Here is a 17,813-nt window from a genome sequence, read left to right as displayed (position 1 = left end):
CATAGGAATGGTGTTGTTATTGTGTGAACAAGTGGTAATACGGAACTCCCAAGCCTATTTGGGAGGATGAGGCAATCCCTCATCCCTACAAGCACTCCCATGGCACTAGTGCATGCTAAGTGTTTGTCATAATGCCTCAAAGACATTCTTTGTCCCCATTGGAGCCCGAGTCTCCGGGATTGTGAGGCTAGTGCTATGTAGTCATGCACCACTTTAAAATTTTAAGTGTGGGGTGGATCACTGGTAGCCCGATGCTTCAAAATTGGAGGAAGCACCCATGTTTCATTGCTTGATTCTCATACTAAGAAAAGATGAGTTGAAGTCTGAGTAACCTCGGAAATTATAGAAAATCATGTGTTGAACTCTTAAGTGTGGGATCGCAAGACTATGTTTTGAATGTTGCAATGCGTCCTAAACTGATTAATGCTCACTTGTGTAGATACAAACATGCCTCCAAGGTAGGACACCGGTAAAGGAAAGGCCACATCCACTGCTCCGTCTAAGGCTAAGGCTTCCTTCACACCTCTACCGAAGAAGAGAAAAGGGGGTGAAGCCACTTCCAGTCAAGTTGAAGGACTGCAAGCAGTGGCAACTATAGCAGCCACTCGCCCACAATATCAAGGACAGAGGGAGTTTGGACTCAAGAGCATACCTCCACATGTTAAGTACTGGTACAAACGTTGTAGGCCGAGACATATACAACTGGAATCTGCTATTCATGAGCGTTACCTACAAGCCAAGTACCAAGCAATCTGGAGAGGTATTAATGAGTTGGGGCTGAGTTATGTGTTCAAAAATACTGGGGATATCAATGTCAATCTGGTTCGAGAATTTTATGTCGGTTTTGATCCAAAGGATCCTGAGCAGCTGGTGTCCATTCGGGGAAGGTTGATAGATTTTTCAGCCTCAGCAATATGCAATTTCTTATGTGCTCCAGATGTTCCTCAGGAACCCTTGGAAAATTTTATCACCCGTCCCACATATCGAGAACTGAGACACACTCTTTGTGGTGTCAATTCTGTGGCGGCGTGGGTTCGGAATAAGAAAACCAATCGTCATAGGAAATTCCCTAAGAAGAATATGAGGACAGAGGCTCAAGTATGGCTGAAATTGATTAATACACGGCTCCTACCTTGCAATCATGACACTCTTATTAGTCGTGAGGGGACGTGTGTGCTATATTTCCTCATGACTGGACAGAGGGTGAATGTTGGTCATTTGATCCGCTACCAGATGACTCAAGTGAGAACTAGTAAGAGAATTGATCAAATACCCTTTGCAAACATGTTAACACAGTACTTGAGACAGGAAGAGGTGGAGGAAGAGAAAGCTGTCGATCACATCATTGATCAGCCCCTACGACTAATGGACATTACAAGCGTCCGGGTTAAGGAGGAGACTGATATGCCATCAATGATAGGTGTCGAGCGCAATGCTTGCGATGACAGCTTTATGGCCCATTTTTATGGGATGATGGACTTGCAGCTTCTGATTGTGGGACATTCGGCCACTACAGAGGAGAGGGCCATATTGGAGTAGCGTTTCCCGCTCAATGCTCATGCTCAGCAGCTGGTTAGGCTTGGTGATGGCTACAGACTCCCAGATGATGAGGATGTCAACACACCTGAACAGTCCGAGGCCGAGCCGGAGTAGTCGGATGATGATGATGAGGAGGAGGAAGCAGAAGATGAGGAATGGGCAGCCTTCGAGGATGAAGGCGATGACGAGGCTTTATCAGTGATTTTTCCTACACCCTACTCATTTTTTTTTTGTTTTGTCAGTTTGTGTATGCACTGAGGACATTGCATGAAAAATAAGTGTGGGGTGGTAACTTGTAAGTATTAGTCTTGTTTTAGTTATTTTTTATATAATGTACTAATTTTGTTTTAGTTAGTGTCGTCTTAGCCTTTTAGAAAAAAATGATAAATATGTGTAGTGTCGTCTTGCTAAGTAGAAAAAATTGGATTCTTCCCGACGATGGATCTTTTAGACAGTTTTCTTGAGGGAATTAAGTCTAAAGAAAAAAAAAGATTTTCTTTGTTGGTAGTGTAGTAATTTTCCCTTGGTTTTTTTTTGGACCGCAGTTCTTTTCCAAGGGTTTTAGTTGATCCGAGTGTAGCTAGTTTTAATTTTTAGGAGTAGAAACCACTGGGCTATGAATTGAATTGCAACAATATCTCTTAACTTTGTTATGTCTTGAGAATAGTGAGTACTCTGGTTGTGACGCTTAGGCTCAATATTTGACTCTAGTATAAATACCTTAAATCGTAGATTCTTAAATTTGCTTAACTGCTTTGACTAGAGTGTCGTGATAAAACCAATCCTGAGTGAGTTATGTGCCATGTCTGTGTGAGGTTTGCATGTATTCTATGCATTGCAGTTGATGTATAGAACTTGTCCCGTGTGTGCGCGATGTGAAATAGTAGTCTTGTTCAGTCTAGGAAGTGATAAAGGCGTTTCTTTATTGGGCCAGATGTATATAGTTTACCCGCCTAAATGTCATATAACGTAGTTAACCCCTTTGAGCTTGTAATCATGTTTCTTTGGTAACCACATTACAAGCCTTACCCTTTGTTTGAATTGACCATATATTTGAACCTTGTCACCTCTCATGACCACTTGAATTATGATGAATTATGTAAAAGTTAAAGTGTGGGGTGGTGGTTTGGCTTCTGAGTGGAACAAATGGAACAAGGAAAAATGTGCACTTTTAAAAAAAAAAAAAAAAAATATATATATATATATATATATATATATATATATCAATAAAATCCACGTGAATTGAAAAAGAAAGAAGAAAAATATACATATAGTTGTATTATATGAAAAATAATTCTTGATGGTGGTGGCTAGTGTTGTAATTGTGCTTAAAGAAGTATGGGGTAATATACATTGATGTGAAGGTGGAGTTTTGGTTTGACATAAGTATGGGCTTGAGTATTGAAGTGTATGTATTAAACTGCTTAAGGGAGGTGTAGTCACTCATATCTAAATGTATCCTACCTGACCCGTGATCTCGGCCAAACCCACACCACAATTAAGTCGGGATCGAATCCACAGGGAGTTAGAATATGGGATTAGGTGTATATCTAAGTTAAGTGCAAGTTTTGGCTCAAATTACACTTCTACAAACTTGATTTGTGTTCTACTTCTACTTTACTCTATTGTTTGCAAGTATAAAACTGAGGACAATATTTTTGGTTTTGAGTTTTTCAAATGATTAAAAGGGACTAGGGTCGTGAATTCTACCTAGGTGGTTATCTAATGGGTTGTAAACTCCAGGAAAAATTTGATTAGTTGGGGTCGTGATGTAGCAATCACATCCGGGTACTCACTCTATACCTCTTGGTAGTTTGAGTGATTTTGCCCAATTTGCTTTTTTCAAGTCCAATTGGGTATTTGCACAATACAAGTGATATTAGCTCAAGTCGGGTATTACTATCTCTAGGTTTAACCCTTTAATTGGGGTTCTCAATTTCTTGAGTTCACCCCAATTTCTTATTAGTCAAGTTTTTCTAGACTTATTCTCTCTTTCTCAAGTAGAGGCTAAGTCAGATAGGCATGAATCAATGTTTTGCAACCATTGATTCTAGGGTTCAATCATGAACAAGGCTAAATATAAGTAACCCAATAAAAAACAAGCCCTAAATTAAACACCCATCAAATACCCACACTAGGGTTGGGTAACAACCCTAGCTAAAGATTTAGCTACTCATGAAAAATAAAGAAACACAAGAAGAAATTAAGATAGAATGCATAATAATTGATTAGAAAAAGAAAATCTAAAGTTGAGAAGTTATTTAGAAGTTAATCTAGTACAAAATTACACAATACAGTAAAGAAAATGCACAAGTGCACTTCTGAAAACTCAACATGCCCTAAAAAATACAAAAAGTTCTATTTATACTAAGCTGAAAATATCTAACAAAAATGCCCCTACGAAGGTTGTGCGGCCGCATAATTCTGGTGCGGTCCGCATTCTTGGGAACTTGGGCTTCGAACTTGGGAGTTTTTGCGGTCCGCATAAAAATGGGTGCAGCCGCACTTATGATTATGCGGCCGCACAAAACTGCTGCGGTCCGCACTCCTTCTTGACACAACTCTCTGATTCTTCAACCTTGCGAACCGCATAATAATGAATTCGCCCGCACTAGGCCTCCTGCGGCCGTATAATTTTGGTGCAGTTCACATGCCTTTAGCTGGCTCATAAACTACTCTCTGAATCTCCCCTCTGCGGCCGCACTAGAATTGTGCGGTCCGCACTGCTTGCCTTTTTGCCCTGTTTTGGTTCATGTTCACTTTTGACTCCTTTATGAGTTGATTTTGACTTCTTTGGCTCGTGTCCCAATATTCCTACAAGTAAGCACATTTTGTTAGTTTCCGAGAATGCCTTTACGCATTTTTGAGCTAAATCGCAAGTAAAAGAGAGCAAATAATCGGTCAAAATCCCCACTTATCAACTCCCCCAAACTTAAGCTTTTGCTTGTCCTCAAGCAAATAAGTCAATTCCCACCTCCACTAGAAAAAGAGATATTTCAGCTAGCCTAAAGTGAATCAATCGCACATCAATTGGGACCGACAATTACCCACAACACATATGAATTATCAACAATGCAATGATTTTTTTATGTGACACTAGAGCATCAAGAGTTGACTCTATTCATCAAAGAAGCTCGTTCTTTCGCGTAGGTCGTTGTGGATCCCAAACTCCTCCCCCTCTACTCTCCATTAGCACATCTCACTTTAGAATGCATCACTCGATACAAGGATTGTGAAAAATTGGCTCATCTCTCTCAAAAGAATGCCACAAGTCCGGCTCTAAGTACCATAAGCTTGCCCCTCATGTAAATCACCACTAATGTAAGCTCACTCAACTTGAAATCATGTAGGGCTTTTGTGGGATGTAATGAAGGCTTTTAGACCAAGGTAGGATTTGTTGGAATAGAATGGTTTCATCTTTCCTTAAGCATTCCATTTTCTCTTTTCAGCTCATACTTTCTCGACTCTTTGAGTCATTTTCTTCTTCCTAGGGGGAACTAGAGAGACGTAACGTCGCTCTTTCTTGATCATGACATTCATTTAATTCTTCTCCTTTTCTATTTTCTTCAGCCTTTTATCATCATTTACTTTTGAATTCCCTTCAACTCTTCACTTTATTCACTTTCTTCCTTCCCTTTTTTTTCATTTCTTTCTCTTCTTTGTACCTTTTATCACTGCAAACTCCTCATCTCTCCCCCAAACTTATATTTTTACCAATTGTTTCTCAAGAATGCTAAGGAAAGATTGGGTGACAAGAGAGGGTCATTTCAAAACGGATAAAGGCTTGTAACTTGGTTATTGAAAGATAAAGGCTTCGGTTCAAAGGGGTTGACTAGGGATATCACATTGGTAGGCTATGGAAGATTTCAATTTCAAATTGAATCAAGGAGAGCCTACAATCATTTCTCAAGCCAAGCTACACTTAGAATTTCGCCTAGAAAAATACTCGGGGCAAGTTCTAGACTATTGGCACGGAAACTTGGACTTGCAATTCAATACCTCACCTCTCACACTGCTGGATTGCTAAAGAGAATGGAGTCGAGGGCCCACAACAACCATAGCTAAGATTGAGAATCACAAATGGATCGACTGAACCACTCGATGACTGTTTGAGTCAACACAAGAGTCTAAAGGTCACAACTAGAGCTATTTTATGTCAACAACTTTCTTTTTAACCATAAGGTCAGAGGTAAATGTGTTGGTACCAAGTGAAGCATGCTCGAGACACTTTTATTCATTACTACTATATTTGTCAAAACATAAAAGAAAACGGACTCAATCCCTTAAGAAGGTTGTCACGCCATCCATCATTGGGAAAAGCCACCCAGTTCATACAAAATCCACATTTGGAAAGAACCGTGGCATTAAAAAAACCAAAGGCTTATTATTTACTCAAAACGTAAAAAGAAGCTAACAAATTAAAAAGAAGCTACTGAAGTAAATAAGAAGTTATACTACTAAGTTAAAGCAAACTAAAGAAGCTATGAAATAAACTATGGGAGGCGAGATAAATGAATATACAGACCATAGTCAAATGAATATATAAAATGAATATCTACATCAAAGGGGGAGAATATATACATACCAACGGGAAAATCAGAATGAAAGAAAAATAGCATCAGAGTTATTACATGCCAAATGTCAAATTTTAATTAATCAAAATAGACCACCCCCCAAATGAAAAATAAGCATTGACCCCAATGCTTAACAAAAATAAGAACAGTGAAGGGGTAGAGAGTTAAGAGAACTCCATATGTTGTCTCAGTCTGCATAGGATCATCAGCACCCTCTGTCTCCTCCAACTGTATGTCATCATCTCCTGGCTGAGGGACAACAGGGTTGCTGAGCATCTGTATCATCTCCTCAAAAGTGTGTGCATTCGCAACCGGCTCCTCAGAATGGTCGGCTGCTGCCTCTGCTGCTGGGACTGGCTGCTCTATAAGCAAGTCCAATGGAAGATCTCCGGCAGATGAAATCTTTTCAACCTCTTTGCTCAGCTTCTCTACCGATTTTGTTGATGTCTGGGATCTACGCATCTTCTTGACTTGTTTGCCCAAATCCTTAATGACCTTCCTATGCATCGCCAGAGTATCAACAATGGTCTTCTGGGTCTCCAGGGAGTTAGAATATGATATTAGGTGTATATCTAAGTTAAGTGCAAGTTTTGGCTCAAATTACACTTCCACAAACTTGATTAGTATTTTACTTCTACTTTACTCTATTGTTTGCAAGTGTAAAACTAAGGACAATATTTTTGGTTTTGAGTTTTTCAAATGATTAAAAGGGACTAGGGTCGTGACTTCTACCTAGGTGGTTATCTAATGGGTTGTAAACTCCAGGGCAAATTTGATTAGTTAGGGTCGTGATGTAGCAATCACATCTGGTTACTCACTCTATACCTCTCGGTAGTTTGAGTGATTTTGCCCAATTTGGCTTTCTCAAGTCCAATTGGGTATTTGCACAATACAAGTGATATTAGCTCAAGTGGGGTATTACTATCTCTAGGTTTAACCCTTTAATTGGGATTATCAATTTTTGAGTTCACCCCAATTTCTTGTTAGTCAACTTTTCCTAGACTTATTCTCTCTTTCTCAAGTAGAGGCTAACTCAAATAAGCATGAATTAATATTTTTCAACCATTGATTCTAGGGTTCAATCATGAACAAGGCTAAATATCACTAACCCAATAAAAAACAAGCCCTAAATTAAACACCCATCAAATACTCACACTAGGGTTGGGTCACAACCCTAGCTAAAGATTTAGCTACTCATGAAAAATAAAGAAATACAAGAAAAAATTAAGATAGAATGCATAATAATTGATTAGACAAATAAAATCTAATGTTAAGAAGTTAATCTAGTACAAAATTACTCAATACAGTAAAGAAAAAAGCCAGGTGCACTTCTGAAAACTCAACATGCCCTAAAAAATACAAAAAGTTTTATTTATACTAAGCTGAAAATATCTGACAAAAATGCCCCTACGAAGGTTGTGCGGCCGCATAATTCTGGTGCGGTCCGCACAATGAGCTACTGCGGCCGCACAATTATCGTGCGGTCCACATTCTTGGAAACTTGGGCTTGGAACTTGGGGGTTTATGCGGTCCGCATAAAAATGGGTGCGGCCGCACTTATGATTATGCGGCCGCACAAAACTGTTACAGTCCGCACTCCTTCTTGACACAACTCTCTGATTCTTCAACCTTGCAGGCCACATAATAATGAATGTGGTCGCACTAGGCCTCCTGTGGCCGCATAATTTTGGTACGGTCCGCATGCCTTTAGCTGGCTCAAAAACTACTCTCTGAATCTCCCCTCAGCGGCCGCACTAGAATTTTGCGGTCCGCACTGCTTGCCTTTTTGCCCTGTTTTGGTTCATGTTCACTTTTGACTCCTTTATGAGTTGATTTTGACTTCTTTGGATTGTGTCCCAATATTTCTGCAAGTAAGCACATAATTCATGACGGAAAGGTAATGTCATTGACCTCCATGTTAGAGTAAGTAAGTGAATTGTGAATAATGCAGGGTATTTGTGAGTCAAATCTTGAGGTGAGGATATTACACCTTTGTGCTTAGTATATTTTAAAGATTCTTGGTGTGACTAGTTAAGGGAATTACTTTAAAAGGTCGTGCCTATAAGTGTAGTTTGATTTCTCGAGGACGAGCAATGTTTAAGTATGGGGTATTGATATGTGGCTATAATTCTATATTTTAGTACATTATTTACCTTACATTTTATGTGCTTTAATGTTAAACTACACTTTATTTGCGCGTAATAGAGTCTATTTTATGTATAGGTACATTGGAGATGAAAGTAGAGCAAAAGGAATATTTAAAGTCTAAAGCGTGCTCGAAAGCAGTTGAAAAGAAGAAAGAAAGAAGTGAGCAGCGGAAAAATTAGGAAGCTGGCAAAGCGAGCTATTGAGCTCGTGTTAGAGCTGGCGGGGCGAGCCTTTGAGCTAGCGTGGGAGCAGACGACGCGAGGAATGAGGCGAGGTTGAGATCGCGTGGAGGCAGGCATTGCATCGTCTGGGGCGAGGTTCATCTCGCGTGGAGCCTCGCGAGGCACGGTCTGAGGCGAGCCTGATCCGGATTTTGAAGTCTTAGTTCGTCTCCCTGTTTGACTAGGACTAGGGCCATGTCATTTAGGTATTTTCCTACACGTATAAATAGACATTAAATACCACTTTTGAGAGAGTTTTTCGGCCGGAGGCAAGAATAGCTCGTGGAACACCCGTTGGGGGAAAGAATCATCGGTTTCTATATTCCTTCATCTTTACTTTGTAATTTATTTATGCAAGATACTTGAGATATTGCTACTATGAGTATGAGTAGCTAAACTTCTAATTTAGGGTTTTGATGGAACTTATTGGAGGATGAATTTCTTGTTATGTTAATATAGATTTGCCGTAGTTTTTCTCTATTTGTTCAACTATGTTTATACTGTGGTTGATTGAAGAATTCTCAATCGATTGTACCTATTTAGTGTGTATTACTCGGAAAAGAGTGCATATTTAGGTATTTGTTGAACAACATCACTCATAACGTATATGAGGGATCAATACGGAGGGTTTAAAAGTGGGATTAGGAATAACGAAACCTTGGTACGATCCGAGTGAGCCGTAACTTAGTGCCAGCTAGTGTAATTCGGAAAAATATGTCTAGTAAATTGTGGTAGTTACTCTGGAGAGAATTACGACACTCAGAGAGATCATGATCATTAGAGAAAACTTGGGCAAATTTATAGAAAACGTAGCGGAAAGGATTCTGACAATAGAGGAAATCAGAACCTTAGACCATTCCAATTCTTGTCTATAACCTGCTCGTAGTTAGTTATTAATTACTGCATTTCCATTACGTGATATTTAGTTAGTAAACATCCAATTCATTATTTAAATATTTCTGAATATTGATTGCGTGAATTTGTGCGAGTATAGTAGTTGTGCTTAATAGGTTAATTCTCTGTGGAATTCGACTCCGGACTTGTTAACATATATTTGCAACGACCGCTTAGTCCTTTTTATAAGGCATAGTTGGATGTGATCATGGACTGATCAATCAAACATCAAAATGAAACTGGGATTTTTGACCTCTTTAACGTTTTAGTAAACTATTAACTACTACTATTTTTCTTATAATATTTAATTTTTGGGAAATAGAAAACAAAAATTACAACTTGCTAGTTTTGTTAAACTTTCTCACTCATCTGCAATGGCTCAGTTTTCACTTACAAGGAAATAAATCCAACAAGTTGGTTTTGTATGGGGTAAAATTGATTAGCGATATGTGGATGAACGAGGAAATAACACGTGGAACTGAAGATAGGTAAAATATAAGTCAGCAAATAGTTGGCGCTAGATTCAAACATGTGACTGGTGCTGAATAAGTTCCGAAGACATTGAGATCGAGAACGAAAATTTGAAAGAAGACATCGGTTGGAAAAGATAGCATTCAATGAGCAGTCGTTACAAAAAATCTTTGCATTAATGCTCAACCGTTATGCAGCCATCAAGAAGGGTTTTATTTATATTAAAGAAGAACTTGATTTGGGGATCTTGTGTCCGAGTAAGCTATAAATAGGATAATTTGTATCCATTATTGGAGATAAAAAATTATGGGTACATAAAAGCTAAAATCTACTCTTATCCTATAAAACTATTCTCTTTACTTTTGTTCTTGCATGTGAAACGGAGCATATTTGCAATTATTACACTCTCTCTTGGAACCAAATACATATTCTTGTCCCACCATCGGAACTGATGTGGAAAGGGGAGAAATGGGAAAGGACTCCAATGGTAGTTTTCTTATCTTTTTATAAGCAATGAACTTCTACTCAACCCCCTACTTTAATCAAGAGTCCAAAACCCATTTGTGATTTTTTTGGACAAATATAACGAAAATGTGTGTTTAAAAAAAAGAGTGACATATTTATATATAGCGCTCTTTTAAAGAGCGCTATACTTTAACAGAGTTTTGGCCGTTAAAGTATAGCGCTCATTAAAAGAGCGCTATATATATAACGTTCTTTTAAACCGCGCTATATATATAGCGCGGTATATAACTGCGCTATACATGTTTTGTGGATCCACCAATAAGTCTCCTGCGTTTAACTGACATAACAATAATTCAAATGGGTATAGCGCTCTTTAAAAGAGCGCTATACCTAAAATAATTCAGCCCACCGAGCTAGGAATTGCCTTATTTAAAGGTGTTAGGATTTTACAACAATCCATTCAAAAATATTTCTAACTCTCGTTCAAATTTTTTTTCTTGTTAAATTCTCAAGCATTTTTTCATAATGTCTGAAGAGCGAAAAGTAAGGATTTCATTATATTGGGGGTGAGGGGGGTGAGGTAGGTTGTGGTAGCGAATAACTCTGTGAGCTATAGTTTATCTCCACAGTGTCATGTTAAGTTGCAACTTACAATGGAGTACAATAGATTGATATCGTTGTTATGTAATAAAATGTGTGTGAGGAAATGTTCGGTGAACCTTAAAGTAACCGGAAGATATCCGTATTCCATCACTCTGCAAGGGGTTTCTTGTTACGCTGAGTTTAACATCGACGATGATGAAACTTTGAGAAATTTTTTGAGGACTCCGGATGAATACCAGGAATTTCTTGTGATAAAAATATTGAAAATGTACGTCAAGGTCGAAGACGTTCGCAATAATGAGGTTGCTCATAGTAGGGATAACCCTCAGTCATCGGGTGGTTATTCTGCAGTAATTTTTACCGGACAGGTTCCGGATGAAAGAGTTTGCCCTGATTTAAACTTATCACCACGGGCGAATGAGGAGCGAGGAAATAATTTCTCTTCTGCTTTACATAATCTACAAGACGAGTGGTAAACTTCAATTTTCCTTAGTGTTACGATGTATATTTTTGTTGTATTGAATTTGTATTAACACTCATATATTTCACAGGGGGTACCGTCCAGATATGACTTTTACAAGTTATAAACCCACGCCCAGTTGGAATATGCGTAGTTCTGGTGTGTTGGATCATGGTGGTCCATCCGGGAGTCATCACCAACAGGATAATATCCATCAAGGAATGTCAACACGTTACGACTTATAAGTGAAGTGATACAGCTATATGGAAAGTATTTGTTAATTTCAGTAGCTTATTATTTTGTTGTTTGTGTAGTGAAAACGAGCAAGCTGAATCACCTGTCCTCACTCAATTGCCCGAAGACGACATATTAAATCGGGATCTGGCAGATGCATAGAGTGAGGAAGAGAACAGTGATTATGATAACAATGCCGATGATTCCGGAGATGACACACCCTTCCCTCGTGAGGATGGTGATGAGGAGGAAGAGAATGAAGGACCTGATTTGATGAGGGATTATGCTCCACCCCCCCGTTAGACCAAGGGTGTACGAGTCCTAAGTGTCGTTTCATTCAAGGAAGATTCCCTACCTTGATAACTTGCCAAGTATGCCGAATGTAGATGCTCTTACAAGGGACTTTGATGAAATTCGGACAGTAATGTGGGATGATTCTAGACCAACGGTGTTGGCAAAGGGCTTGCTTTTTCCTGATAAAGTACGCCTAAGCAGGGCGGCGAAAATGTACAGTGTAAAAGAGTGTCGTGAGATGACGGTATGGGAGTCAAGTCCGGATGTATACAAGGTTGTTTGTCGCAGATGGTTTACGGGTTGTCATTGGATGCTACGTGCGAGCAAGAAGAACATAGGTCTGTGGAAAGTGGGTAAATATATTCCCACCCACAGATGTGAAATGGATACATTCAATGAGAATCACTACAACTTGGATATTGACTTGATTTCTCTTGTCCTTATTCCACATCTTGAAGCGTCCATAAGGTATAAAATCAAAGAGTGCATTACATCAGTCCACCAGAAATATGGTCATACCATTACCAAAAGAAAGGCATTTCTCGGGCGTAAACGTGCGTTTGAAATTGTTTATGGTAACTGGGATAAGTCATTTGCAGCTCTACCCAAGTACATGGCTGCACTGCAACACTTTAACCCCGGGACGGTTGTTGAATGAAAGATTGAGCGTAGTCCGGAAAAATTAGAATATATATTCAATTACGTGTTCTGGGCATTTAAACCAGCAATTGATGGTTTTCCGCATTGCCGGCCGGTAATATCCATAGACGGCACTCATGTCTATGGAAAGTATGATATCAAGTTGTTGATAGCTGTTGCAGTAGATGCTAATGGACAAATATTTCCTCTAGCTTTTGCTATTTGTGCCAATAAAAGCCAAGAGACGTGGACGCTATTTTTGAACCATTTGAAAGAGCACGTTGTCAAACAGCATTCCGAAATTTGTCTAATATCTGATCAGCATGGTGGTATCTTAAGTTCTGTAGAGAACTTTCCTGCATGGCAAGAACCTTATGCCTACCACCGTTACTGTGTAAGGCACTTTAAGGCCAATTTCTAGAAGGCACATCCCAATAAGGATCTACATGATTTGATGTGGATGGCAGTAACAGACCACTAAGAGCATAAATTCCGGAGGCACATGGAATCTATCAAGCAGGAAGACGAGAGAGCCTATCATTGGTTGATGCAACATGAGCTTCACAAGTGGACTTTGCATGCGGATGGTGGAAGAAGATGGGGAATTCTGACTACAAACGTGTCAGAGTCTTTCAACGGGTTATTGAAGTCGGCAAGAGGATTGCCTGTCACTGCCATGGTGCGGATGTCATTCAAGCAGATGGCGGAGAGGTTTATTGAAAGGGCTGCAACTGCAACGTCATTGATGGAAAGGGGTGTTGAATTTATGCCACTGCCGATGAAGAGATTTGAGAAATGCAGGCGGCGAGCACATTGGCATCCATTTTTGCAGTATGATCACGACATAAATGTTTTTGAAGTTCGCACCTCTATCCATCAAAATCGGGGGAATAATGTACATACCATAAATGAATCTAGAAGGTTATGCTCTTGTGGGAAATGGTCCATCTACCACATGCCGTGCTCACATGCCATCAGGTGCTTTCAACATACAGGTTTAGGGCCAACCAACTACGTTGATAAACAATATAGTGTTGCTGCTTACTTAAACACCTATAGTGGGCAGTTGCAGTCAGTGGGTGCTGAGCATTATTGGCCACCGAAACCATTTAAAATGGTGTGTACCAAGGACTATTTGCGTCGAATACAGGTGCAGAAGAGAACGCGTATACGGAACCAAATGGATGTTAGCGATATCGTTTATGCGCGCAAATGTGGTATATGCTCGCAAACAGGACACGACCGTCGAAAATGTCATTCGGCTGGCTTGGGTGGCGGTGGTAATAAAGCTCGTGGTGGGTGTTCTTCTAATGTGCCCAACTATCAATGAATTTATGTTGTAATAAGTAGCTGTTTTGTTTATGTTGCAAGATGTATCAAATAAAATTATGTTTCCATTGTTGTTAAATCTTATTGATATTTAACATTTTTCAGTTGAGTAAATTAATGAATATATATAGCGCGGTTAAATACTACGTTACATGAATAATATATATATATATATATATATATATATATATATATATATATATATATATATATATATATCGCGGTTAAATACTACGTTATGTGAATATATATAGCACGGTTAAATACTACGTTATGTGTGTTGCCTTGCCTATAAATAACGGGCACATTCTAGTTATTTTCTGCGCTTAACAATAACCAATAGCAAAACTTTCCATAAAAGCAAGGTGTTTTTTAACACTTTAACAAATGTCTGAACGCCTTTATATACCAAGATGCCAGTGCGGCAAAAAATGTTTGATGAATGACTGTTGGATGATGGTGAAGTTGGACGCCGCTACTGGATGTGTGTAAACAAGTTTTATAGGATTCCCGACGAACCTTTTTGTAATTTTGAGGTATGGATTGATGAACCCTGTAAGCAGGAATGCTACAAACGATCTTTGCAGTATCTTCATGATTTGACCTTAAAACAGTGTGAATATGAAAAAGAATATAAACGAGAAATTGCGGAGTTGAATGAGAAACTAAAAGAGGCAGAATTAGAAAAAAATAAGATGGAAGAGAAATTTAAGTGGTTGAAGCAGAGAATAATGGGCGGCAGTGACTAAATAATGACATGTATATGTTGAGTGTACTACTTTATCTTTATGTTTCCCGTATCATGTATTTTCATTAGTTGTACTGGATTTAAATTATGTTAAGTTGTTATGTTTTGTGTTTGTGTTATAGTACTAAAATAAATAAGGAACGGGAAAATAAAAACATAATGCGCATATTATGTAAACATAAAAAATTATTGTTATTATTTACATAAAATAATATTTACATAAAATACAAAAAAAAATCAATGTGTCCCACAGCCTGTGTGCTTCAATGCAGCTGCTGGCCTGAGGCGCATCCCATCCCGCCCGGCTACGCTATCAGGATCATCCTCATCACGACGCCTCTTTATAGCAGGATGCGCTGCAGCATGATCATCAGTGGTGCTAGCAGGATCGGTAGAAGGGGTCGTCGGTCCAATAGAAACCTACAGAAGAATAAGTCAGCTCAGTATAGGAAAGTATATATTAAGTCACAACAGTTTAAATTGTCTTACCATGGTCTCGTCGGGCTCCTGAATATAATCATCCATCGCAGCCATGTCAGCATCGCACAAATGGGCCTTCATGACGGGCGGGGATGAAGCCTTAATAAGAAAATTAATAAAGTTATGAAAAATAAATGAGAAAAGAAAAAACAAATTTAAATTTAATACTAATAAAAACATACATACGCCTGTGATGATGAGCCATAACTCAGCCGGCGCCCACTATCAAAATCTCGGGTCGGCCGATCCTCAGCAGCGGTCGATGACCCTGGGAAGTATGCTTCCCAATCCTCTCCGGTAAGGTCTGTGCCTGTGATCAATAACGGACCTAACGGGGTCACCTGCGAAGTCCCTGGAGTGAGCTGCATCCCAAGGCTGTATGACGGCATGCTGGTGGGATACTCGTCTGGCTCATGTAGGTTACCTGGCAGATCAGCATCAACATCATCAACAGGGGCCTCAACGCCCCCTTACTAGGGACCACCTCCTCGCCGCCCACGACGACCCCGTGCGGCAGCCCTGCCTCATGGGGCAGCCCTGCCTCGTGGGGTACCCCTCTCTCGTGCGACACCCCTACCTCGTTGGTATTGCTCTGGCACCACATAAGCAGGGTCGTGTCCCAAGCGATGATTTTCTCTAGCTCGCTGTAGTGTCCGGGCAGCCACCTCTGCAACCTGCTGGCCATAATTATGCAAAGCGGCCGCTTCCTCGCCGGCATGTTGCTGCATCTGCAGTCCCATCTGGTAGACTATATGTAGGCCAATAACATGCACAACGTATAAAATATAAACTACAGAACACTATGTTACAGTTATATATGTAATAATACCAGAAAACATACCAGGGCCTCGTGCCTCCCGGCGTATGGAACGTACCGACCGCCAGCTTGATGAATGGTATTCCCAACAAAAAGTCGGGTAACGCGGCGGTACCAGGGAATATAGAGCTGAATAGTCTCCGTATGGATCTGTGAAGGGGGGGCGGAATTAGGTCAGCTCGGCCGTCCCAAGTATGGACCTGCGCCTTTAGCCATGCTATATATGCATCGTCCGCCCTGGAACGATCATCCCGCTGATAATGTGTGGCCTCCCATGTAGGCCCCCTTGTTATATACTGCGGACGGCCAAACTGGCAAAGTACCCGCTCCGTGGCATGATGCTCCACAATATCGAGGCACATGAGCGGGACGGAAGTGCTCCAAATCAGTCGGCTGGCCGAGCAATAATCGGGCAGGCCACCTATCAAGTCGTCGATGTATGGCATCCAGATGAACTATCAAATAACAACAGAAAACGTGAGTATGCGCAACACATGTGAAGCTATACCAAGTAAGGTTAGGTACACATTTACATGTGTGCCCTCCAGCATATCCAACATATCCCTGCAAAGGGGGAGATTATGCCGAGCCTCGTAATCTCGTGCATATCCAAGCCGGAGAACCCACCTCCTAGCTAGAGGGAGAAACGGAGGTGGTACATCCAGAGGTAATGGTGGTAGAGGTGGCTGCAACTGCAGGAACCACTCCCAGGCCCAAACCTAACATACAAAGTTGACGTAAAGTTTAAGAAAATTTTTGACTAGATAGAATTGGAAGGAATGAACAGAGTATTCGAATATGTTGTCACCTATAGAAGCGGCAAAAATCCACATACGTCATGCTGGATGCCCATGCTCGCCCGGCACAAATGCATGTACAAGTAGGCGAGAACAGCAGCACCCCAGCTGTACTGAGGTAAATCATCTAGCAGCTGAAGATGATGAAGAAATCTCAAGCTGACTAGATTCCCCGAAGTGTTCGGGAACAAGACCTCCCCAAACAGAAGGAGCAGCAACAACCTCGTATACCGGTGAATATACAGATCATATGTCTCCCCGGTGATGTCGGGGTGCAATATCTCCAAATGTTGTCGAATAGCTGTCAAACTCATGCGACTGGCCCCTGAGTGTGCAGTCTCATCCTGTGGCCTGAAACCAGTGAGCTGCTGCAGCATGTCCAAATACTACCCACGCGTCATCTCTCTCATGGCCTGAGGTAGTGCAACAGGCATCCCATGTAAAACCTCCACGTCCTGTAGCATGATGGTGGCCTTGCCAATGGGCAGGTGGAAAGTGTGCGTCTCCGGTCGTCACCGCTCTATCAGGGCCGTGATCAAAGACAAGTCAAGCTGCAGCCGCCCGATCTCCAAAATCCTGTAGAAGCCTGTATCCAGCAGGCGCTGGACTACACGGGGATGGAGATCTCTATTCTTCATAAAATCCCACATGTCATCCACTCTCCTAGCGCGGAGAGTCTGGGCCAGTAACTCTCCCTCCCATATGTAGGTGGACCTATGATCGCCCTATAACACTAATAGCTCATCGGAGATAGGTCCGGGATGCATAGGCGGCACGTCCATGTCGTCTACTGTAAATTAAACAACATTAATTGTATGTTTGATCTGTAAATTAAATAATTATTTTTTTATAATTATACAATAATTAATTGGATAGAGTATATACCTGTGGATTTCAGGCTCGATATTTGATGCCCAGTAGGACCAAGCTATCCTGAATTCTTGTGTGTGTCAATTTTATTATTTTCGTAATTTTGTATGTTTGTTTTATAAATTAAATAATTAATTTTTATCATATTTAATTGGACAGAGTATATACCTATGGGTTCCAGGCTCGATATTTGAGGCCCAGTAGCACCAAGCTATCCTGAATTCTTGTGT

At 40.4% G+C, this 17,813-nt stretch overlaps 1 protein-coding gene across 1 annotated transcript; it reads left to right on the top strand.

Annotated features, from left to right (window-relative positions):
• The first annotated feature begins 11,982 nt into the window (after positions 1-11,982).
• LOC138894541 (uncharacterized) lies at positions 11,983-12,963 on the top strand. Its single transcript, XM_070179245.1, has 2 exons — positions 11,983-12,478; positions 12,629-12,963. The coding sequence occupies exons 1-2, from the start codon at positions 11,983-11,985 to the stop codon at positions 12,961-12,963; spliced, it is 831 nt and encodes a 276-aa protein (XP_070035346.1).
• Positions 12,964-17,813: the final 4,850 nt, after the last annotated feature.

Source organism: Nicotiana tomentosiformis, chromosome 6 (genome assembly GCF_000390325.3).
Source record: "Nicotiana tomentosiformis chromosome 6, ASM39032v3, whole genome shotgun sequence".
Taxonomy (NCBI): Eukaryota; Viridiplantae; Streptophyta; class Magnoliopsida; order Solanales; family Solanaceae; genus Nicotiana; species Nicotiana tomentosiformis.
This window is presented reverse-complemented; position numbering and strand designations above follow the sequence as displayed.

Coding starts and splice junctions, on each gene's coding strand:
- LOC138894541 (XM_070179245.1), top strand. CDS start 11,983: ATGCCGAATGTAGATGCTCTTACAAGGGACTTTGATGAAATTCGGACA. Junction 12,479..12,628: donor TGCGTTTGAAATTGTTTATG/GTAACTGGGATA, acceptor CATTTAAACCAG/CAATTGATGGTTTTCCGCAT.